Below are 25,576 nucleotides of genomic sequence, written 5' to 3' on the forward strand. Positions count from 1 at the left end.
CAAACACTGCTAGTGATTATATCAACTCCAGGGTAAAAAAACTTTCTTCCATATCTTGGTACTAATATAGCACTAAATGGCTTAGGACAACATGCACTGTCTCTTTCACCAAACACAAATTATGAATGACCCATTGGGTAGTATCATAAACAACACTTAGGCTAGTTTATGTCATATCATGTTAGAAAACTGAGGAGGCAATTAATGCTGAACAATAGTTTAGTGCATAGTGAACAGTGAGAAAACAAAAACAACGCTCCTCTCCAAGACATGGTAGATAAACACAACTGGATAAGTAGCTTCAAGAAAATTGCTGTGTATGAGAGAACTGAGTTGTCTCGAAAAGAGAGTTCCCCTAGATATAAGAGGGTGTGATCATATACTACAGATTCTTCTCTCCTACAGCAGACTTCTCACCCCCTCCCCATTCTGTTCCTGGGGATTCCCTGCCCCCAGAAGCAGCACTTCAGAGGTCATTTGGGGGCAGGGAAGAAACAATCCCTTCCATCTCTGGAAATTACCATTAGAGCCATTTCATTATTTAGCCAAATATTCAGTGCAGGTCTCAAAAAGGGCCACGTATCAGCTTCTCAGCCTCCCCCCATAGATGTCACCCTGACAGTAGATCCTGAAAGTCAGACCAGCATCTGGCCTCATACAAAAAGTTAATTCAAATACATTGGTAACATCAGATCTTAGCCTAGATTTGATGTTGGATCTTGAGTCAGAAAGTACCAAAAGGGTTACGTGAAGTAATCCAGGTGAAAGAATATTTACTGAGGAATCCTCTAAAACTGTGCAAAATTAAAGAAACAAAATTTAAGCATTTATTTCTAGAAGGGTGTTGAAGGTTTACCATCTTAGAAGGTTCCAGATTCTGCTGTGTAGAACTAGGAGAATGGAGATGTTGCTTTAAAACAAACAACAAAAAAACTCCTTGAAGTTTGGAGGTGCCCAACTAGGCAAAAATAGCTCAAAAGTAAAACTTATATCAAGGAAAGAAGGAAGGAAAAGCCAATCAACAGCACTTTGATAGATACTGGAGGTAGGTGAGCACTGTCAAATGCTTATTTCCTTGCTAGAAACTTATCCCTGAAGTCCAGTAAAGTCATAACTTTTAAAAGTCATCATTTACAACCACGTAAGTTTATTTTACAGTATATTTGTGACATATTGGCATTAACCAAAGATCTGGATTGTTTACAAATATAACGGCTGCCATCTGAGGCAATTAAAAAGTTCCTCTAAATATTAAGTTTGTACATGATTTTCGTTTTAACTTTAGAACTCTTCATGTAACATCAAAATTAAACAGAAAGGAACTAATTTAAGCAAAAATATAACAACTTTCTAGAAACAAATCTAGAAACTCTCAGAATTAAATTTTAGAAGTATCACTGGCTGCATTAATACTCTCCTCCACTGTAAGGAGACTCTTTTAGTGGTGTTCCAGCAAGTATGATTAATCAAGTCAGTTTATTAAGGCTTCTTTTACATGTTGTTGAATCCCATCATGCCTTTCATGTTTCCAGCAGCACCCTGTTGAAACTGCCGCATCATTGACTGTAATCCTGCCATGCCACCTAGAAGAATAAATACGGACACCACAAATTAGTGACAGTTACTGCAGTTTGAGAAAACACACAACAGCCCTCCTGCGCCACATGGCAAAGCAGTTATCTACATGATAAATCAAAACTGGAACATGAGAGCAAGATATCCTTGCCTTGGTTTGAGTATATGCAACTCAATCGAATCTCCTCATTCAACTCCAAAAGGTCCCCTCTTCATAAATCCTTTTCAGAATTTGAAAGGTTGCTTGTCAGCAAAATAAACTTGGTTCAGGGTCTGATCTCTACAATTTACAAAATCTTAATACAGCCAGTTTCCACTAGACTGATAAAATATCAGTTGTTCTGGCATGCAGACTTGAATAAAGAGGTCACTGTAGATCAGTGGAATCAAATCTGGGACTCCCCACTCACCACCTTGAGAGCTCTGAACATTCATCTGCAAAGTTTCAAGGTTATTTCACATTGCTGGAGACAATGTGGGGAATGGGGGACTTTTTACCATGGTTGGTGGTCCTGTAAACTGATAGGTAAATTTTGGACTCTAATTCAAAATCAAATCCATATAATCACTGGTCATTTGATTCCCCTATCCCCGGAATTAATTCTTCTCAATCTGTGGGAAAATTGCAAAATCTCCAAAGCAAAACAAGAACTAATTATGATAATATTAATCATGGCTAAATGTCTTATTGCATCTCATTGGAAGTCTGCATCAATTCCATTGCTTCAAGAATGGCACTTACCCAGGGATTTCTTCATTCTGGGTAAAATTATGTACAATCTGGATAAATTTAGAGATACCTCAGGCCAATCCAGTCGCCTAGAGAACCTCTAATGCTCAAGTGTTGGTCTGATCTCTCAAATGACTGCTATGTTTTAAGTAAAAGCCAACTCTCTCTTCTCTGCTCACACTGAATAGATTGTATCTGTTCCTTAGTTTAACACACTGTTCCACTGCTGCTGTAAATCTGTGTTGTTTAAAAAACTTCTCAACCCTGTATTTGTATTTCTAATTTACTGTATTTACTCAATTTTACTGGTGGTTTGTAGCCTAATTATACTCTTCAGTATTTCAATTCTGTATCCTTGAATGATTGTACTCTGTTCTGTTGAAATATTGTAATATTATATGATTAAATAAAATATTTTTTTTTTAAAAAAGAGGATCTTGAATGCAGAGCTTCAAGGTGACCCATCTAGAGTTCTTGGGTGGGTGCTATGTGATGTATGCTAAGCAAATAAAAATTGCTTGCATGCATTACTGCTTAGACTGCAGGCTGATTACAGTGTAAATGCAGGATTAGTGCTGCCACATCCTCCTACGATGGCTCACTTTCTACTGTTGCAGCCTGAGAATGCTGACAGGTATGGCTACCACCTTTACATTTGATCCTTACTCATGCTGACTGATAACATCTAGCGGGAAAGGAAGGGATTAAAACATGGGCCCTTGTGTCTGGGAGGCAGTGAATACTGGTTCAGGCTACCTTGAAAAAGGTGGCTGCACAATTACTCCTAAAGAAAGCCTTCTTGAATCCTATAAATGTTTAACTATGCTTTGCTTTTTGGGGGGGACGGGACACAGTGCTGTTATCTCCTTATCTCTGGGACTGAAAGTGTCTTGGTCATCCTGATGAACAGCTTGTGCCAGGAGAAGGTCAGGTGAACTGTGTTGATTCTACCATACCTTTCATCTACATTTAAATAGTGAGCTCTGATCCATGAAAGCTTATAATGAAATAAACTGTTAGTTTTTAAAGATGTTACTTAACTCTTTATGTAGGTGGAGACCAATGCTCCCTCTAAGCTATGGAGTCCTGTGAGCAAAAATTCTATTTTGTGAGCTACTGGCATTAAAGTTGTGAGCAGGTGATTTGGCTACTACATAAATTAGTTTGCTCTGGAGCCATCCTTCCTGAGCTAAGTCAAAAATGTGCGAGCCAGAAGCTAAAATAAAGTGAGCTTGTTTACACTAACTCAGTTTAGAGGGAACACTGGTGGAGACCCTTACACTGTCTGTAGGTGGGCCCTGTTTTATGAGTTTTGTTATCCACATAGGATCAGCTAGTTTATTAAACTAGTTTAATATTAAATATAACAATGAATATAGAACATAATTTTATCTTAATAAAACTGTCCTCACTCAGGACTGAATTAAGTCCATCTCCCAGAAGTACTGAAGCTGTAGTACAAAGCAGTCTGTCAAATTCTTTCTGAGCAACTGTGGTCTTAGAGATAGTCAACATGCAGGTTATATGATCACAAAAAGCTCAGACTGCTAAATTCATGAGCATACTTCTCTGTTAGCTTCTGGGTATAAGCGGGAAATGAAATAAATTACCCATGTGATGAAGAACTCTGGGATCCATCATCTTTGCCATCTGTTGGTTCAATTTTGCCATCTGGGATGGGTTAACATTCTTTGACATATCACCTCCTGAAAAGGGGCAAAAAGAATAAGTCAGGGTGGTGGCAGTTGAAGTAGCAAACATGCATACTGGAAGCATGACAGAACTTTATAAATGCAACATTTATAAAGACTAGAAAATTGTCATGAATTACTATTGGTATTTAAAAAAAATCTGTTCCTCCAATAAAACACTTGTGGCAAAGGAGATTGTTTGCTGAGCCCCCCTCATGCTGCTGACTCCCACTTTACTCCCACACTGTTCCTAGGGGTCCCATTGGCTCTGAGGAATACAATTTCAGGTGGAGGGCACAGAAGGCTGCAGTGAGAGGGAAGAGTCAAGGAAACTGCCTTCCTTAAACACAACTCCACCTGCACTTCTACAGTACTGACTGAAGTGCTGTACATCCATATTAAGAACATCAGTAGAGCCCTGCTGGATCAGACCAATGGTCCATCTAGTCCAGCATCCTGTCTCACACAGTGGTCAACCAGTTCTTCTGGAAGGGCATAGAGGCTGAGACCTTCCCCTGATGTTGCCTCCTGGCTCTGAGATTCAGAGGATTAGTGCATCTGAATGTGGCAATTCCCCTCAGTCACCATGGCTAGTAGCCATTGATAGATTCCTGGAGGATGTTTATCTAATCCCCTTTTAAAGCTGTTTGTTCCTGTGGCCATCACTACATCCTTTGGCAGTGAATTCGACATTAAATCACTCTCTGTGTAAAGTAGTGGTTAAGTGCGCGGACTCTAAATCTGGGAGAACCGGGTTTGATTCCCCACTCCTCCACTTGCACCTGGCTGGATGACCTTGGGCAAGTCATAGTTCTGATAAGAGCTGTTCTTGAAAAAGAGCAGTTTCTGTCAAGAGCTCTCTCAGCCCCACCTACCTTACAGGGTGTCTGTTACGGGGAGGGGAAGGGAAAGGAGTTTGTAAGCCGCTCTGAGACACCTTTGGGTAGTGAAGGGTGGGGTATAAATCCAATCTCTTCTCTCTCTTCTTTTGTCCATCCTAAACCTACTGCCCATCAGCTTCATTGGATGCCCTCAAGCTCTAGTATTTTGGGAGAGGGGAAAAATTCTCTTTGTCAACTCTCTTCACCCCCAAGGATAATTTTACAAACTCCATCATGTCCCCTTAGTCATCTCTTTCTGAAAGTGAAAAGTCCCAGATTCTTCAGCCTTCCCTCATAGGGAAGGTGTTCCAACCCCGTAATCAATTAAGAACATAAGGACGTAAGAGAAGGCAATGTTGGATAAGGCCAATGGCCTATCCAGTCCAACACTCTGTCACACAGTGGCCAAAAATACCAGGTGCCATCGGGAGGTCCACCAGTGGGGCCAGGACACTAGAAGCCCTCCCACTGTTGCCCCCCCCCCGGTCAAGCACCAAGAATACAGAGCATCACTTGCCCCAGAGTCTGGGGTGGCCAAACTTGCTTAATGTAAGAGCCACATAGAATAAATGTCAGATGTTTGAGAGAGCCACAAGACATGAACAAATATTACACACATTTTTATGGAAAAATATGCAAATTTGCTTTTTATTAACATTAAATGAGCCTACCAAAAATAAAAACAAAAGGGGTAAAAACAGATGTTAATAATGATATTTGTTTATCCAATGATATTTGTAGGCGGGGGGGGGAGGGCTTTAAAAACACATTTAAAGTTAAAGTTGCTTTCTTTCTCTGCTCCCCCCACCTCAAGCCTACCCAGGGAGGAGAACACTGGCTGGGGAAGGGAAGACCGATTGGGGAGGCATGCCTTCCCTTTGCTTCCACAGCCACCCTCCCGGGAGCCACACAATGTGTGTGAAAGAGCCACATGTGGCTCCTGAGCCACAGTTTGGCCACCCCTGCCCCAGACCAAGAGTTCCTATCTATACCTTGTGGCTAATAGCCACTGATGGACCTCTGCTCCATCACTCGACTGCTCCATCATTTGACCACTACATCCAACCCCTTAATATTGACCACCACATCACTGAACTAAAGCTAGGAATATTGCTTAATTCAAATAGTGCATAATGAATGTTATTCTCATGTTCTCTTCTGAGATGAGATGACTATGGTCTTTCCTTGTTCAGCCCAAGTCAATGATAAAAGCACTTTCTGAAGGAATTCTGAGAGGAAATGTTACTCAATACTTTTGCAGGAAAAGCAAGGATTATACATGTAAATTCAGTTCTAGATTTTACCTAGATTACCATTTTTATATCATGATATTCCTTTAAAAAAGCAATTCCCTAAGCACAAGACAAGCAGCATCAATGATTTTCATATTAGCCTAGGACTGATATTTCTATAACTAAGCTACTGATTAGTTATAAACTCCTCTCAAGCAATTCAGTTGTACCATACATATGAGTCTCACCTTTGAAGAGCCCTTTAATGCCTCCCATCTTTTTCACCATTTGTGCAAATTTTGTGTACTGCGTCAGGAGTTCTTGAACATCTCTTGTGGAAACACCAGAACCTCTTGCTACTCTTTGGATTCTTCCTGGTTGTTTACTGAACACTTTGGCCCCGTCTGTACTATCAAGTTCTAATATCAAAAGCAAGAGAAGAATCATCTCATTTGACACTACTCAATTGACTCCGAATTCTCTGCTAGCAGTTTAGTGTCATTTATTTGATGTTAATAGCTTGCATCCTAGGCAGTGTGCCTTTTCACACGGTGGGAGCAGTCCTCCACTGCAAAAGCACCTTCCTCCATCACCAGGCGATTCCATTCATGCCCGACCACCTTTCAATGAGCCCAAAAGCATCCACTGCCAGAGGAAAGCACTGTGCAGCAGAGGACCAGCTCCACTGTGGACAAGAAAGACACAAATGGAAGCATGCCTTAGGATCCAAGCCACTTTACCATTATACTTCCAATAATAAAAGCTACCAAACATCACTTTAAAAAGCTGTAACCATAAAATATTGACAGTTTATCAAAACATACATGCAATTTCTATTTAATATGTTATCTAACCACATTTAGACTGTTTTAATTATGTTCTGTTCATTATCCTGACAACATAATTAATGCAGCCAAACACTGCTACATCAGGTTTTAAACTACTGCAGACTTTACCTTGATCGTTCATACTGTCCATTATGGTCATCAACTTCTTTAGCCTTGCCATAGATTCTTGTTCATTGCCTTTACTCATAAAATCTGTTCCAAAACCAGGGATCATGCCCTATAAAAATATAACATTGTTAAATACCACTTTCAAGGGCTTCACAGTGTTTTTATGCAAGCTTTAAATACAGCCTGTTCTTTTCAGTAGTTTGGTTCAGAAAATACAAAACATGTCCAATACAAGAAAAGGGGGGAAATTTATTGTTTTCTAAACTAGTAATATGATAAAGCTTCCGACAAGATTACCAAGATTTGACTGAAGGGTCCCATTTTCATGATGTTTTGAAACTGTTCGTACATATCTCTCAAAGTAAACTGACCTAAAATGAAACAGAAATGGGAAAACACATTACAAATATAACAGTTTAACCACCCACTATTTCTAGAGTTGTTCATGATGAGGACAGTTAGTTGCTCAACAGCATATTAGTACATTCTTGGCAAAACTTACCATGTTTTAATTTCTCTATGAGTGCCTCATTGTCATCTAATTTCAGTTCATTTACTTTATCTATCAATCCTTCAATATCTCCCATACCTGGAAAACAAAAAGCTGCCTTCAGCATGGACATAAAAGTAATCATTTTACTAGACAAAACAATTGAAGAATCACTGCTTTGGAGCAAAACTGTGGTGTCATCAGCAGTTAATACATACCAAGAAGTTTACTTATAAAAGGCTGTGTTTTAAAAGGTTCAAAGTCATCTATGTGCTCTCCAGTACCAATAAAAATTATTGGACTTTTAGTGGCAGCAACTCTGCAATCAAAAAGTTACACAGTAAGCCAATCAGAACATATGATAAAACTTTCAGATAGTATTTTCATATTAAACTATTCCATTTTTTTAGAACATTAAACCAAATGAGCTAACTCACAACCATATACCTGCATAAGTTCATAGTCTTACATAAAATTAATGGCTACTTTTAGTGCTGCATGTCTGATACTTATTGCATACTGCAAATGTGTAACTGTAGCTATTAAAATGTATTCGGCTTAGAAAACAGCATTAAAATGTATTCGGCTTAGAAAACAGGCGTCCACCCCAAACACAAGGAGCACTAAAGAGACTAAGCTAAAAGGGAAACACAAGAATAAAGACTGCCATTGGCCAGAGGTGTCTGTTGATGGGAGGAAGCATTACTTCTGCTAGTTGGCATCTTTGTTATCAACTAGCCCTGAGTTCTCCGGCAGTTCCTCCTCCCCACTCTTTCTGGAGGAAAGAAACCAGACTGTGCCATCAGTTGCAATGGGCTAGAAAAGACTCCCTAACTTCTTACAAAGTATGTGAGTCTGATCTGAATTGTTCTAAGCTGCTTTGGGAATCAATTGTGGCTGAAAAGCAAGTCATACAATTCAAGAAAAGCCAAATCATAGGCAATAGCTTGTATCTTATACCTTCTTTCTGCTTGTGGTACCTCTTTGCCAATCACAGAAGCAATCATCAGTGTAAGAGCGCATTCCTTTCATGACAAGAACCTTTTGGCTCCTTGAAAAACACTGGTCAGAGCGGAAATACCTAGCACTCAAGGAAAATACACTGCACAGCAAAGGATTACTTCTGCAATGGACAAAGAAGAATCTACATGAAAAGAAGGTATAGGAACCAAGCCAATGTCCCTGAATACATTTTTTCGCAGAAGACAACGTTCAAAACAAGCATGGATATAGAAGCAAAAATCTGGTCAGCCACATACTTTCAGAACCATGTAAATTTATAAAGCCATTTTTTAAAAAAACTACACAGATTACTATAGAGCTCTATAGTGTGAAATGATACTTCTATAGAGTGAAATAATACTTACGCACTGAGAGCGCCACCTCCTTTTGCATGGCCATCAAGTTTTGTCACAATCACAGAAGCAACATCCACTTTGTCTTTGAAGGCTTTTGCTTGAGCTTCACAGGCTTGACCAATAGAGGCATCCATTACATAAACAATGTTATCTGGTTGCTAGAAATGTTAGATGACAGGAGACAAAAGAGTTAAAACTCTCCTTTCTTTACAAATGCTTTATCCTGAAATATAAGGAATATCATTTTATATTTAGTTCTCCAAAGGAATTCAAGTGATAGGAATTTTCATCAAAATATTTTTGACACTGATAAGAAAAACAATTAATAGGGTTTTTTACTTTGCTGGGTAGTTTAGAATATTTTACGAAGTCCTGAAAGAGCACCTCCTTTAAATGCTGGAATGTCGCTGTAATGTTAACTGCATCTTTTAACATCACTTTGCCATTTAAAATGGCATTTCTAACCCACACCAGCATTACTGTAAGTAATTTGCATAAACATAGCCGTGCCAGCATACCAAGGTCAATATAATGTTCGGTCATTTGCTTCCCACACCCCAGCACAAACACATGAGAATCAATGAATGGATTAAACCAAGATTTTTCATTTCAGTTAACATTTCTCTTCCATGTGGAATAGGCTGCCTCCAGTTAAGGCACTGTCCGGCTACCAATGTTTCAGCAAAAGTCTCAAAATGTGGACATGCCTTCATTTTTCACAGCTGGCACACTGAAACTGCATACTGAGAGAGGCACAGCCTTACAACAATTTCCCATCCTGGTCAGCAGGTTTAACTCTGCCCCAAGTAGGCTCCCTCACCAATTTCCTTCTCCCTTGTCAACTATGAGTCTGCTTGGGTATGCTTCTCTGCATCAGTTGATGCCTCTTTACATTTTGGACAAACCCCATTCTACTCCTGCCACTAAAAGAGGTTAGCCCTGTACAGCTGTAGCAAGGGAAATCTGCTAAGTGGAAGAGGATGCATCACCCCACTGAGGTGTCAAAGCACTGTAAGCCCTGGTTCACCATGGCCCTGGCTCTGTCCACCTGCTGCAGCTTAAGCAATCCTCACCAAACTCTCATACCTAGCAATTTTGACCAGACAGTGGCCAGTCATAGGCACGAATGTTTAACCACCTCCAGTTCCCTTCATGCCTGAATGCTAAGTCATAGCCACAAGGTCTGACAGAGATCGTTCTCATCAAGCAGGACTTCAGAGTGCTGACAGGCATGCATGTATTAAGACAACAGAGAGGTGCATTGTCACTGATGGGGTATGCCGGCTGGTTACATGCACCTCCTCTGATTGGCTGGGGCACTTCTGTCCCCCCCAACCTCATTCCTGCCTTACAGAGTTGTGGGACAAATAAATTAAAAATGTGCCAGGTTCAGGCAAGGGAGCAGACCAATAGAGGCCAACATGAGGCAGTCAGTTTTGTTATTCCACCAAGACAGGCTCTGATCCAAATAGTGTACAGATTTGTTCATGGTTATTTGATCCACTTAGGCACAAATGTTAACAGCATTCCATGAAACCTATGTACAAGAAAACAAAGTTTGAGTCCAGTGGCACCTTTAAGACCAGCAAAGTTTAATCCTGGGTATAATCTTTTGTGTGCATGCACATGTCTTCAGATACATGCACACAAAAGCTTATACCCAGAATTAAACTTTGTTGGTCTTAAAGGTACCACTGGACTCAAACTTTGTTCTATTGAAGAAGAGATTGGATTTATACCCCACCCTTCCCTCAGAGTCTCAGAGCGGCTTACAAACTCATTTCCCTTCCCCTCCCCACAACAGACACTCTGTGAGATAGGTGGCGCTGAGAGAGCTCTTTCAAGAACTGCCCTTTCAAGAACAGCTCTTGTCAGAACTATGGTTTGCCCAAGGTCATCCAGAAGCTGCAAACGGAGAAGTGGGGAATCAAACCCGGTTCTCCCTGATTAGAGTCCACACACTTAACCACTACACCAAACTGGCTACCCACCTGAATCTAACTTATGTAACAAGTTCACTATATGAATCTACTAACCAAGCTTGTATATGAATCTACTAGACCGTAATAGTTCCAAGACAAAAACACATTTCTAGAAGACAATCAGAACACCAGCATGGCTATCTAATGAATTTTTCACAAGTATGCAAAACACAGTTTCATATTGTTCACACTTAACTATAAGAATTTATTATAGCTCAAAAATCTGCCATTAGCAAGCTATCAGGGTTCAATAAATCTGGTATTTTACCAGCTGTACAAAATCCAAGAAAATGAACATTCCTTGTATTTACTTACTATGGCATTGGCAACTTGCAACATTTCTTCAAAAAGAGAGTCTTCCTGCTTGTGTCGACCACTTGTATCAACAATTATTATTTCAAAATTTTCATTCTTAAATTTTTCAACACCTTCTGATGCAATAATGACAGGATCCATCTCTGTGTAACTATTACAAAGAGAAAACACACACTTTAAATTCCTACCCCAAGATTTACTTTCTATGAAGACACTGTGGGTCAGGAAAGCTGGAAGAATAATCAGATATCTGCCAGCCAGTGTTCCCTGTAAACTGAGTTAGTGTGAGCTAGCTAGCTCACACTTTTTTAGCCTCTGGTTCACACATTTTTGTCTCAGCTCAGGAAGGATAGCTCAAGAGCAAACTAATTTATGCAGTAGCCAAATTGCTCACTCACAACTTTAATGCCAGTAGCTCACAAAGTAGAATTTTTGCTCACAAGACTCCATAGCTTAGAAGAACAGTATTGCCAAGGTCAAGAAACTCCTTAACCTTTTTCTCAACATGGAGTCCTTGGTCTGAAATACCAGGGTGTTATCTATCTATTTATATTTATTTTTAATTACACATAATCTCAGATACAAGAAATCCTTTTTTAAAACTGCCTAGTAACACAGAGAGAGAGAGATAAGGATTTCAATGGCAACCTATAATAATAAAGGGAAAGTAATGTTGGCAATACGTAAAGCATATGTGCTAAACAAGTGAAAAAGAACTTGGACAGTCATGCTGAGATCCTGCTATCCTATTAATCAGCAGAAATGAAGTGAGGAACAGAACATTTTACCAGCAAAACTGGGCCATGCATCAAAAACTGGAATGTTATATGCAGAGACTGTTTTATCATCTTTCAGAGGTTCTAACAGTGCCATCCTAAGCTTAGTTACAACCTTCTAGGTCAATTAGAGTCAGTGAGCTTAGAACAGTTAACTTGGTTTAGGATGGCACTATAAGACATGCAAAGTCACAATGCATCAGCCAGAGCCTGGAATTGGCTCTAGGGCTAATGTGTCAATGCAGTATCTCTGAAGAGGTCTAGTTAAAAAAAAAAAAATAGAATACCATGCTGAGTGTAAATATGCACGCTAACATACATTTTAAGAATTACCTTTTGTAGAGAGGCTTGCAAAACTCTGTTTTCAACATACATCATATTGCATGTGGGAAAGCAGAGAAGCAGCCATGGTAGCATCTTGACACAGAGCCCTATGAGAAACCCAACAGGCTCCTTACTGGTTTCTAATGACACCAGCACACAAGTTATTAAGCTTCTCTGTACAACCATAAAGCGAAGGTTAAAAAAATTACCATCAACACTGTAAAGGTTTAAGTGTAGAAGTTTGTTAGTTTCACTCATTGAGCATCTCTACATTATCATCTCAAAATGTGTCAATAAGATTTTTTTCTTAGCAAAATTAGTAAAGAAACATACCTCCCATAAAATGGAATCCTTGCTTTTGTTGCATTCTGTTTTAACTGGTCAAAAGCACCTATGGAATGGCAGTATGTTAATCAGTCACGTAGAACAATGCACATCTTGCAAAAACTGAATAGCTAAAACTCAAGTGCTCATTTACCTGCTCTGTAAGTGTCTGCACATATCAAACATGTCTTCCAACCTTTCCTCTGGTAATAGTATGCCAACTGTGAATTTAAAAAATCCAAAAAACTATAACACCTATGTAATATTAAAAGCCTCCAAGCAGTATTACAAACTACTGAAAACATGACCTAATCACCAGCATAAAGAATGAAACGTTGTGTCTTCAATCTATCACACTGCGATTCCACAAGTAGAGTTTAAAATCAGAGGCTCTGATTTAACAAACCACAAGCAGAACTGGTCTTTCCACAACAGCACCCAGAAAAGCTGGAAACTATCCAAACAGTATGGATTGTGACAAAGCAACAAACATGACAGCAGCTACTCTTGGTGTACAATTATGGAAAGCCCTTTCACAGGCCTAGCCATGATTCAGACACAATGGCAAATTCTGGTTTGCCACTACTAGATGAAGGAGCATCAAGGCTTGCTTGATCTCTGGTATCCATTTTCTTCTCCCAGACATACAAGATAATTAGTTATTTCCATTTTTGTAGCAAACCATAATTTGCACCTCTCTAGCAAAGTGGGATTCCAAAATGAAAACAAGATAGAGTCTGGAATCCTAGTTTGCAGGCAAGCAGAAATCATCGTTTGATGGTGGAGAAAGTGCTGTCATGTCACAGCTGATTTATGGCAAGCCCATAAGGTTTTCAAGGCAAGAGGCATACAGAGGTGGTTTGCCTTTGCCTGCCTCTGTGTCACAACCCTGGTACTCCTTGGAGGTCTCCCATCCAAATACTAGCCACAGCTTAACAGTTTGGATGCTCACAGGATGTTATGGTTTCCTGAGGACGTAATTACCTTACAGAATGTGGGAGGGCGAAGGATGGATCACACAAGTAAGCCTGAAGCTTCCACAATATTTTGCCATTATGCATGGACTATGTCACACAGTCAACTCACACCTCAAGCCTTTTCACATACATGTGTCATAAAACTTTATTAGATTCTCTTCATAGTCACAAGATTACACTTGAAAATATCCAACATTATACACTACCTTTGAACAGGACGTTGTCTTGCCACTTCCCTGCAGTCCTACAAACATTATTATGTTCTGTTTTCCTTTTGTTGGTGTCCAGGCTTTGACTCCTGGATCTACAAGCTGTAAAGCAAAAGTATACATGCATGCTGAATAGCTGATTTTCAGAAGTACAGAATAGCTGCCAATATGCAGAGTAATTTACTCAGAATGTTTGAAAAGTCTTCCATTTGTAGATTTCACATGATTTCAGTATCCTTTCTGCAACAGATTTATTTTCAGTTTTTATAAACAAGAGATCAAAAACAAGGAAATGGACAGCTCAACCCTATGGTACATTTGCATCCTGTGATAATAAAATGTGACTTGTCAGGTGAGGGGAAGAGCTAGACTCTTAAAGCCTCTTCCATCTTGCCTTACTCTGGCACAACTATGTACCAGTACTAACTAAAAAAGGCAATTCCCACAGTTTGTAAGATACTGTGTTAGAAATGGTGGGTAACCTTGCCCCATCTTCCCAGAATTCCTACTGCGGCATTCTTTCCCTAGTGCAGGCACACCAATACTAATAGTTGATGTCTTAACAGAAGAAGGAGGCTTGAGGGGTTGACCCTAAACAACTATTAGCAGTATTATGCTCTGCTCCTGCCACGCAAAGCAAACGATTCTCAGAGTTCTCAGCTTCTCAGTCTCAAATGAATTAATCAGCCTAACATCTCTTCATGACAAACAATATCCACAAACACAAAAATCAGATTGCATGCATCCCACTCAGAACAAAATACCAAATTAAGAGTATGACCTATGCAATGTATAGGACCAGTTATTACTTGAGACAGGCCCATGGTTGTCATGGAGACAATGACCTCCTGAGCTGCTACAGACAAAACAGCCTTGGCATGAATGTTGAAGTCCCTCAGGCCAACTAACCTAAAAGTTCTCAACACCACCCCTGAGATCACCTCTGTCAGCTCAGGCAGGGAGACTGTTAGGCAGCAGCGGTGGGGCAGTACCCCACAGATTCCCAATCCTGTCTCTCAATCCCAACATCAAAACCAGTAATGTCCTTGACAGGGCACTGTACTAGGGGGATAGCCTAATAAACTACAGTGACACCGTCTCCCCACCAACCACACGCTGATGTATCACTGAGTACCACGGAGGAGACAACTGGGAGAAGTTAAACACTCAGTCCTCCCCTAGCCAGGTCTCAAGTGACACATGCCAGGTCAGCCCTCTCATTCAGAATTAAAACCTGTAACTGAGCCAGCAATAAGCAGCAGATTTTATAGCCTGGTGGTTGTTGATATGGTTACCAACATCGCTTTGGCTGGAAGCAGCAGCAGAAAGAGCAACAGCATGCAGATGTCTATTGTCCCTTCCCCTACCTGGCTTGCTCTTCTCCCACCACCATTTCTCCCCCTACCCCCACACTAGAAATACTGGCACCATCTCTCAACCCATTCCATCACACCAAGCCAAAATTAAACCTTACAAACTGTGGTTTGGTATGACTTGTGTAAAGGACAGAAGACTTTATATTTGTCTACTCAACGAATAAAGAATAGTCAGGCTAAACTGAAGAAGACCATTTCAGTAATCACAAGGAATATGCTACACCATTATGTGAAACAGCCAGCTTCTTGTAACATCATGTCTTAGTAAAAGGGCAAGGCCACACAATCTAAGGATGACTTTTCCATGGCTGCTCGTCTCAGAACATGAACATGAGGCAGGCCATGGGAATTTTTTGGACTTCAAGCTACCTTGGATTATATTGTTGAAAGGCAGGGTAGGGAAAAAGTTAACTATAACTGATTTTTAAAAAGTGCTTGGCTGCGTTAAAGAAATGGATTAGAAAAAGCAAACCTAACAGAGTAATCCTAAACTGTGTGTACTCTTAGGATTCCTCAGTAAATGCCATACATCTTACCTTAACCAGTTCTTTAAAGACAGCATGCTGGATCATTTTCCTCTTGTTGAGACCTGAAGCCATCTCTTCAAGATCAATAGCAGATCTATAGTATAATACATAAAAACCAATGTAAGACAAAGTTTATTTATTTATATTTATTAATTCAATTTATACCCCACCCTCCCCGCGAACGGGCTCAGGGCGACTTACAGCATTGGCACCAATTGCCGATAAAACCATAAAACATTATAAAACAGTACAATACAGATAAATTCCTAAAATCATAAGGTGCTATTAGTTATACAGTTCATTGCTTGCGGTGGTGTGCTAGGGATGTCTAGCGGCTACAAGCATGGACAGCTTCTAGAGGGAATTAGATAAGAATACGAAGCAGAGGTCCATCAGTGGCTATTAGCCACAAGGTATAGGTAGGAACTCTCGGTCTGGGGCAAGAGGAGGGTCAACCGGTTCTGTGACCCCAACCGCAGTGCTCTCTGGGGTATATGTGGGGAAAGGCGGTTCCTCAGGTATGTCGGACCCTGGCCATATAGGGCTTTAAAGGTAAGCACCAGCACCTTGAAGCAAATTCGGTATACTATTGGCAGCCAGTGCATGGCCTTCAACACAGGCTGGATGTGCTCCCATCTAGGTAAGCCCATCAGCAGCCTGGCCGTGGCATTCTGCATTAGCTGCAGCTTCCAAATTTGCGACAAGGGCAGCCCCATGTAGAGAGCGTTATAGTAGTACAGTCTCAAGGTGACCGTTGCATGGATCACTGTGGCCAGGTCGTTGAGGTCGAGGAAGGGAACCAACTGCCTAATCAGCCGAAGATGGTAAAAAGCCGACTTAGTAGTGGCTGCTACCTGGGCCTCCATTGTTAAGGAAGAGTCCAAGAGCACTCCCAAACTCCTAACCTCTGGCACTGGCACCAGTGGTGCCCCACTGAAGGTCGGGAGTGGGGTCCCCACCTGCGCACTGCCCCGGCACACACACACAGGCCCTCTGTCTTCACCGGATTCAGTTTCAGCCGACTCAGCCTGAGCCAACCAGTCACAGCCTGTAACGCCCGGCCCAGATCTTCAAGACTGGAGTTCGACCGGCTGCCCAACATCAGATAGAGCTGGGTGTCATCACCGTACTGGTGACATCCCAGCCCATAACTCTGGGCCATCTGGGCAAGGGGGTGCATATAGATGTTAAATAGCATTGGAGAGAGCACTGCCCCTTGAAGCACTTCGCACTCCAGCGGGTGTCTCCTGGACTGCTGCTCCCCTAGTGCCACCCTTTGTCCCCAACCTTGGAGAAAGGAAGCAAGCCATTGCAAGGCAAGCCCCTGAATTCCCAAGTCAGCGAGGCGGTGAAGCATCCAACAGGTCCAACAACAACAGTACTGCCGAACCGCCCCGATCCAGATGCCTCCAGAGATTGTCAGTCCGAGCGACCAGGGCCGTCTCCGTCCCATGTCCCGGGTGAAAGCCGGACTGGAAGGGATCTAACATGGAAGTATCATCCATGAAGCCCTGTAGCTGTATCGCCACCGCCCTCTCTATTAATTTGCCCAAATAGGGAAAATTGGAGACCGGCCGGTAATTCGCCAATTCGGCCGGGTCCATCGCTTCCTTGAATGCCCCCGGGAACAGCCCCTCTAAGAGGGACTTGTTGATAATTTCCCTTAGGGCACCTCGAAACCCCTCATGGCCTCCTTTAATGAGCCAGGAAGGGCACAGATCAAGGCTGCATGGGGTTGGACGTACAGTCAAGAGCAATCTGTCAACTTTCTCCAGGTTGAGTGGGCTGAAATGATCCAAAACCGAGACTGAAAACATGCTTGGGGCCTTGAGCTCATGCACTATTACAACTGTGGGGGGAGGTCACAGTGGAACAACAAGACTTTATCCGCAAAGTAGCTCGCAAATGCCTCACAGCCAATGTCCAATTCCCTAGCGTTTGGTCTGCCCTGTGGCAGAACTGTTATAGACCGAATCATTCTAAACAATTGGGCTGGGCATGAACTCACGGATGCAATCGTAGCCATGTAGTACTCTCTCCTCACAGCTTTGACTGCCATCTCGTAGGATCTCATAAACGTCCTATAAGATGCTCTTGTAGCTTCATCACAAGCGAGATGCCACCGTCTCTCTAGCCATCTCAGCTCTCGCTTCATAAGCCATAACTCCTGGGTGAATTAGGGTGCGAGCCTAGAGCGAGAGCGCAGAGGGTGCCGGGGAGCGATCTCATCGATGGCTGTAGAGAACCAGCTATGCCAGTCCTCTACAAGCTCATTCAGCAAGCTGCCAGGGGGCATCAGATCCCGTAGAGCCATCCGGAGCCGCATTGGGTCCATCTGGCTGCGCAGGCGAGCTAACATACACTCACTGCCTAAACAGGGTCGGGGCGGCACATTCAGGTGGACCCTCAGGGCATGGTTGTCCGATCATGGGACTGCCAAAACAGTAACTCGGTCCAGTTACCCCAGCCGCAAAAATCGAGCGTGTGCCCAGCTTGGTGAGAGTTCGTTACATATTGGGAGAGTCCTAGCGCCACCATGGACGACACCAGGTCCGTTGCCTGAATAGAGGTTGTGTCATCAGCATGAACATTGAAATCACCCAGGACCATCAGTCTAGGGTGTTCCAATGCCCAGCCTGATACGGCCTCCATCAGGGACGGTAGGCTATTGGTCAGTGCGTTAGGAGGTCGGTACACCAGCCAAATTGCCACACTCTCCCCAGCCTCCCATACCAGGCCAGCACACTGAATGCCCATGATCTCTGGCAACGGGAGTGCCCTAAAGGAGTAAGCCGCATGGATTAATAGGGCCACTCCTCTGCCCCGCTCCCAAGTCCATGATTGGTGAAGGACCAAGAACCCGGGAGGAGTAAGCTGGGAGAGAGCTACTGTCTCCCCATCCCGTACCCAGGTCTCGGTCACGCACGCCAGGTCTACCTTCTGTTCTAGCAAGAAGTCCCGAAGGACCATTGTCTTATTATTTATAGACCTGGCGTTGCACAACACCAATGTTGGAGGGGGGTTAATTGTCCTATCCCCACTGCCAACATCCCTCGGGATGGGGCGCAGGCTGGGAAGAGGTCGAGCTCCTCTGTTTCTCTGCCCCCTTCCCTTCATTTCATGCCTGGCCCCACCGCTATACTTTCCCCTCCCCAGGAGCACTGAAATCCCCTGCTCAGACATCGCCGCACCCGGTGGTCATAAGTTGCAACCTATGTATGCTGACCTAAAAGTACCACTTCAAGGGCCTCTAATAAACCAACTAATCAGTATTAATAAAGTATGAGGTGATAGTGCCAATTTACAATCATTCTATGCCAAAAGATTTTTACGTACCTTATCTCATAGTCAGAAGGCAATAATATTCATTCATATATTTTGAGATAAACCTACATCAATATGCTTTTTTGACTTACTTGACATTTTCTCTCAGTTGTTTCACTAACTTAATGTTGACATCAGCTTCCAGTAATGCTGTACATACTTCTTTTAACATAGCATTTAAAACCTTGTAAGGAAAAAATAAAGACATGTCAGAATAAAGGCAGTCTCCAACACTTTTGTGAAACCTTCGGCAAAACCACTTATGGTACAATTCTAAACAGGTCTACCCAGTGGGGCTTGTGAATGTATACTGCTTCTCAGATCTTGGAAGCTGCCCTGAGCCTGCCTAGCGGGGAGGCCGGGGTAAAAGTGAAATAAATAAATAATAAATAAAATAAAAATTACTCCTAGGAAAGTATTCTTAGGACTACACTAACTCTAAACAGATTAAGTTAAATGTGTATTCTTCCTGTTTATCCCTGCCTGTCCCTCCTTTTGTTCTCTTTTATCTTAACATTTAGACTGCAATATCCTTGGGGCAGAACTAATCCACCTGCACTCCATAAAGCACCACACACACTGATGGCATAATAATAATAAGTAATTTCACTGAGTTTTCAAAGTGATTACATTTTTAGATGAAAAATACTATAAAAATTATCAGTGTAATGTGGTTCTACTATGCAGATATGAATAGTGGATGGAGAAACAGCTGAAAAGAGGACAAGATGGAATACAAAGAAAACATGTTTGTTTAGATTATCCCAATAATCAGATTAAAGGCTGACCAATTAGTAAACAGAAGTAAATAACTGGATGACACATATTCCTAGGAAAAAATAGGTACAATGATCAGGTAGAAACTAAGGAACATAGAAATTAATGTATCTAATGATGAGAAGTATGCAGGGAGTGGGGAGGAATGTGAGCACAAGGATCGTTCATGCAGTGCCAAACTGCATCAACACACCATCATCTGCCCCTAATAAGTCTATGAAGTAAGCTAAGTGTTACCATAAATTTATCTTCTCTGGATTTATGCAAGTATGTGACTTTGTAAATGGCTTCAGGAGCTTGTCTCCCCCATGCAACAAGAGCTCCCACAAAGTTAGTTTTAAAGCAATTTTCATAATGCTTTATTTTCATAATAATTTGCTCAATTTCGACCTTATTGCTTCATTGTGGGCCACTTTCTTGTTGGTCAAATTAATCATGACAGTGAACAAACCTTTATGGTAATTTTTGGCTTCTAACCAGTATTATAACTGTACCGCATATGTGAATGTTACATACCTCTTCATTGATAATTGTAGCATTGCTCAGTGAGCGCAATGCTGAGGTTATTTTTCTCCCAAGATCTGCTAAAACCATTTTGGCGACTTCAAAGACAATTCAAATGTGATCTGTAAAGAAATATTAGAAGAATGTTAGTTGCTCCTGCTGCTCCCTCTCACATGTCAGCAAATATGTTATTTTTAAGAGCATAAAACTGTTTTCAGAACTAACATATGACATTTAATTTAACAGAAAACTAAGCCAACAAGAGTGCCAGTAAAATATATGCCCTGGAAGCTGTTCCTACTGATAGTGCCATTTATCATAGACAAGAGAAGCTAACGTACTTAAAGATACTGCCAAAATTCATGTTTGAAATAAGAACTCCAGGGGCTCATATTGCTTGTGTTCAATACAAAGTCAAGCATTACTGCCCCCAAAATCCTTCTATATGTGCCAGAAAGCTTCCCTCCTCTGTAATCACTGAACAATGACAGGAGGATTTAATTAGAAATATCAGAAAACAATATCTTAGAGCCTAGCCTGTTATTTTTCTGTTTGATATCATGAATCAATGAAACTTCAAGATAAAATGAAATTATTCAACACGCTACTTCTGTGATGGAGCATACTAAAGGCTTTCCTTACTGACCAGCCAAACCAAATTTCTCATCACCACTGGCAACCCTATCTGGACCACCATTGTCCCATATAGTCTGGGAGCTCGCTGTATGCCCTTGGGTCAATCATCTCTCACCTGAAGTAACTTAGAGAAAAGGTATAGTACACAGAAAAAATTGATAGCTCTGACTTTAGATTTCCTAGTATTTCTAGTGGAAAAAATCAACATCCTTTCTCTACAGTCTCTAGATTCGACAACAGAAAGACAAAGTCAACAACTCAAGTGTGGCATAAATTAGACTGAGCTGTTGGTATGAGAAATCTTGCAATAAATCAACATTTTAAAAAATTCCCAAGTATTTCTAGGTGCTAAGCAAAAATTTAAACAAAATTTAACACCAAGTACAATTTGAGCACAACATTATAATGACTAGTTTAAAATCATTAAAAGGAAAAATATGTTTCCTCAAAGCACAAAAGCATTTTAATGGGTTAGAACGGATAAAAGGAAGTACTTCTTCACCCAAAGAGTGATTAACACATGGAATTCACTGCCACAGGAAGTGGTGGGTGCTACAAGCATGGACGGCTTCAAAAGGGAATTAGATAAGCATATGGAGCAGAGGTCCATCAGTGGATATTAGCCACAAGGTATAGCTAGGGGCTCTGGGGCAAGTGATGCTCTGTCTTCTTGGTGCTTGGGGGGGGGGTCAACAGTGGGAGGGCTTCTAATGTCCTGGCCCCACTGCTGGACCTCCTGATGGCACTGGTATTTCTGGTCACTGTGTGACACAGAGTGTTGGACTGGATGGGCCTTTGGCCTGATCCAACATTGGCGTCTCTTATGTTCTTATGTTAACTCAAATGTTAATTTCCCTCATGATTTATGACCTACAACTACAAAAAAGGAGGCAATATAAATTCAGTCACTGTGGGAGAAAAAAATACACCAACACTTATTTCAAGGGCAGATCTTTTTAACATGCTCACATATGAATATACTCATTTGAGAAAACAGTTAAAAGTAGCAAGCCATGTCAACCCAGAGATAAGAAAAGCTCTCATTTCATCTCAGCTTCTATCAAACAGGAAGCTGCTTGCATATCTGTTCACTTTTCCTTCTAGTGAAGAGCTAAAAATCTCTTTCAGTCACAATCATTGTTTGTGACTTCCTTCCCTGTTGACTGGCATCTCTACATGCTTTCCTCCCTTTATATCAGGTATACCTGTGAAGGGGGGAGCAGGGCTATGACCAGTGGGTGGTTGGTAGCCATTACCCACAGCTCACCATCAGCTCACTCTTAATTTATTATTTTCAACCCTTTTGAAGCTATTTGAGATTCTGAAGACATGCCTCCGAGGCAAAATAAGAAGGGGAAGCAGAAGGCAAAGCAAAAAATGCATAATATACCTTCTTTGACAGACTGAAGCTGGAACCTCCTCCACAATGGACTCAGGAAATACTGATAAGGAAGGGAATACTCTTACAACAAACTTTCTTTTAGAAGCCTTGGCTAAACAACAACAAGAGTTAAGAATAGACATTGTGGAAATGCTAAAACCAGCATTCCAGAATATGGATAAATTAGAAGAACAGTTTAAGCAAACAGCTGATAAAGCTGGAGAAACAAACTGCCTGTAACTCGTTCCCGTGAGCTGTATCTGAAATTCAGAGGATTTAAACCAAAGATTGAAGAATGGAATTTAAAAAAAATTATTGCTAATTGGCTGGTTGGCATTTTAAATCTGGAGGAAGGAGTGGTTCCTTTAATTCAAAAGGCTTATTGGGTGGGCAGACAATGAGAGGAAACTTCCGTTTATTATCAAGACGTTGTAGTTTTCAAGGACTTCAGAACCAGACAATGGGTATTAACACAGGCAAAAGGGGAAAAACGGTTTGGAATATCAAGATGTAAAGATACAGGTGTTCCCTGATCTTCCACCAGAATTTCTTAAGAAGGGAGTTGAAACCAATTACAACTAAACTCTGGGAGTTAGGCATCAAGTATCATTGGCTGAATACAGGCAAACTCTGTGTGGAATATAAGCAGGTGATTTACGCAGCTTTTGACCATGCATCAGGAGAGCAGTTGCTGGCTGTTTTAAATAAATCACCAGGTGAACTATGGGAGAACACAGACAACAAAGGAAAACAAGACCACCTCCCACTCTGTTTAAGGCAACCAGAATCCATCATTCTGAAGATCGAGAAGAGTTGGATAAACATATGGACTCCTTTTAAACAGCAAGCATTCATGTTTTTTCTCCGAGGACTGCCCTTGTTATATCTGAAGTAGGGCAACCGGGTAGCCGCGAGTGGATACGGGTATGTGCCATCCCTTTAACAGTCCTTGGGTGAAAGGTTAAGTCCTTTCGGTCCATGGGTCTCCCTTGGACTGAACTCAGGTTCAAAGAATAGAGTAAGAAGTACTACGATTGGTTTTGAGGCTGTGTATTTTGTTTTACTTTTGTGGTTATGTTGAAAAGTTTTGCTTAAAACACTTAAAATGCAGCATAGGTTAATACTGAGAAGATGGAAGAACTGAAGAAATAGAAGAAAGAAAAGAAGCTTTTATTGTAGATTATTAAAACAATTAAAATGTATATGTACATCTATCAAAAACAAAAGAACTGTGATGTAACAAGTATGTATATATTACTAGCTAAAATTATAATCTTTATTTGTAATTCAGTTCTTCAATAAAACAAAATGCAAAAAAGGTATACTTGTGAATATGAAGGAACTAATAAGATTATTCACTATCTTTAAATAGCTGATCAGCATTCTCTGACAAAGTGAAACAGAAGGAGGAGAACATGAAAGCTTAATACAAAACTTGGATCTATCTGCACATGATCTCCGTTGAAATGGATCACAACATAAATTTGACATATCTAGCTGCTCATTTTTGAGAAAAAATAAGTAGAAAGTACAGGTCTGACAGTAGTCTCTGGCCCACAGTTAATCAAGCATCCTGAATTCCTTGACCAGAGCCAAACCACTGTCTCTAATTGTACAGAATTATCTCTGTGTAGGAATAGCTAAGAATGGGAAAAGTTGTAAGATAATTATAAATACACAAGCTGAGAAATTCCCACACATACTAGCTACCCAACCAAATTCAGCTAAAAGAAAATTACAGCGCACACTGCAAGTAACAAGGCACACCATGCAGATATTAAGAAAAAACATCATGAAAAGTCCTATCAACAGCCATTGCTTACAGCCCAGCAGGGTTGAATTTCAAAGTCTGCTGTCAATGCCATCTCTCATCCCTAGTGTAAAGGAAGAAGGAAAGGCATTGTCCACACGACTTAGAAGACTAAGCATAGCTACAAGTGTGTACGTAGGGAGAAAGGTATCCAGGTTACTACAAAGGCAAAGAGGCTACTGTGCATTTGCCAATTCACTGGGGAACATTATGGCGTCACAACAGCTGCTCCCGTGGAATTACAGGAACAGCTGTCCAGCTGTTACAAACTAGCCAAAACGAGAGAAGACAGCTGGATAGCTGCAGCCGACTGGAGGTCCCGGGGGGCGAAACAGCGTCCCGCAACTCTCCCACCCCGCACAGGAACTCACCGGGAAGAGTTTCGCCTCTGAAGCGGCAGCCGGGCTCGGCCTGGCCCCGCCGCGAGGGCCACGCAACAGCTAGTCTCGACCCTCGGAGCCGCCCTCACAAAGTCGTTAACAAGAGCCCAACCAACACCAGCAGCTCCTCAGCTCTATTCCCCCCCAGCCAAAGAACCAAGGCGAATGTCACGTCACCACTTCACGGAGCCTACGGAGTTACCATTTTACTTTAAAAAACAACTTCCGCTTCCAGGGCATCTCCGTGAGCCCGCCTACTTCGTGTCAGCCGTGAAGAAAGAATCATGGTGGATAGCCCACACTTCAGGTTCTCAGTCGAAAACGCCCATAGAAAGAGGAGGAAGGACATAGGATTCTACGTGAACAGGCTCTGAAAGTAAAATCCCGCTGCTCAATGGGGATTGAGGCTAAAGTGGATGATTAATACCATTTCCTGTCAGAATTAAGTGGGAAGATTGTTGTTGTTTTTAATATGAGGGGGTATCAGCTGAAAGTTTATTGGAGCATAAGCTAACATTATAAATTCAGTGTTGGACTTCAGCTGGGGAGAGCTTTGCTGATGCATTTCTGGTCGTTTTACAGGTTTTTAAACTAGGGGGTCCCTGTTCCTACCTTCAGTTATTATTTTTCCAGAGAGGGTTTGATAATTTCCAAGAGCTGAAGCAAAGGTAGCCTGTAAATCAAGCGGGAGTGGAGTGGGGGGAGTGAACCCTGCTAGGGATAAAGGTCACTGGTCTGGCTCTATAGTAATTTGAGTGGCGGTTTTATTCTTTCATAGAACAGCCATGACAAGAAATCTTTCAATGAGAAGAACTCTCTACCCTCGACTACTTTATTTGATAATTTTGGGTTTTATTTTCGGTTTTCCATGGTTTTGCTCCCCATCTCGGTAAATCCTACCAGCCACGCTTTGGGTACAAGCTATCGCTGCATATGACGGCTCTGAAAGGGGCGGAATTCTCTTCTCCGTGCTATCCCGCCATCCTTACCAGGGAACCCTGCGGGTAACTTTTCGTATAGGCAGAACAGAGAACTCCTCGC

At 41.6% G+C, this 25,576-nt stretch overlaps 1 protein-coding gene across 1 annotated transcript; it reads right to left on the reverse strand.

Annotated features, from left to right (window-relative positions):
• Positions 1-1,158: 1,158 nt before the first annotated feature.
• On the reverse strand, positions 1,159-24,749 carry SRP54 (signal recognition particle 54kDa). Its single transcript, XM_015416404.1, has 16 exons — positions 24,527-24,749; positions 20,341-20,450; positions 19,140-19,231; positions 15,733-15,817; positions 13,818-13,922; positions 12,789-12,855; positions 12,644-12,701; positions 11,211-11,361; positions 8,923-9,071; positions 7,774-7,874; positions 7,568-7,654; positions 7,363-7,436; positions 7,066-7,174; positions 6,358-6,528; positions 3,916-4,011; positions 1,159-1,583 (listed from the first exon to the last, which is right to left on the reverse strand). Exons 2-16 carry the CDS (start codon positions 20,416-20,418, stop codon positions 1,492-1,494), a joined length of 1,515 nt encoding a protein of 504 aa, XP_015271890.1. The 5' UTR covers positions 20,419-20,450; positions 24,527-24,749; the 3' UTR covers positions 1,159-1,491.
• Positions 24,750-25,576: the final 827 nt, after the last annotated feature.

This window comes from Gekko japonicus, unplaced genomic scaffold, assembly GCF_001447785.1.
Source record: "Gekko japonicus isolate JY-2015 unplaced genomic scaffold, Gekko_japonicus_V1.1 scaffold1540, whole genome shotgun sequence".
Taxonomy (NCBI): Eukaryota; Metazoa; Chordata; class Lepidosauria; order Squamata; family Gekkonidae; genus Gekko; species Gekko japonicus.

What these genes read in the sequence shown, in the direction of transcription:
- SRP54 (XM_015416404.1), bottom strand. Translation starts at nt 20,418, where the DNA reads ATGGTTTTAGCAGATCTTGGGAGAAAAATAACCTCAGCATTGCGCTCA. An exon ending in GGAGGTGGCGCTCTCAGTGC is followed by an intron (nt 7,875 to 8,922) that starts GTAAGTATTATT and finishes TTTTGATTGCAG; the next exon opens with AGTTGCTGCCACTAAAAGTC. An exon ending in CATTAAAGGGCTCTTCAAAG is followed by an intron (nt 4,012 to 6,357) that starts GTGAGACTCATA and finishes GCCCCTTTTCAG; the next exon opens with GAGGTGATATGTCAAAGAAT.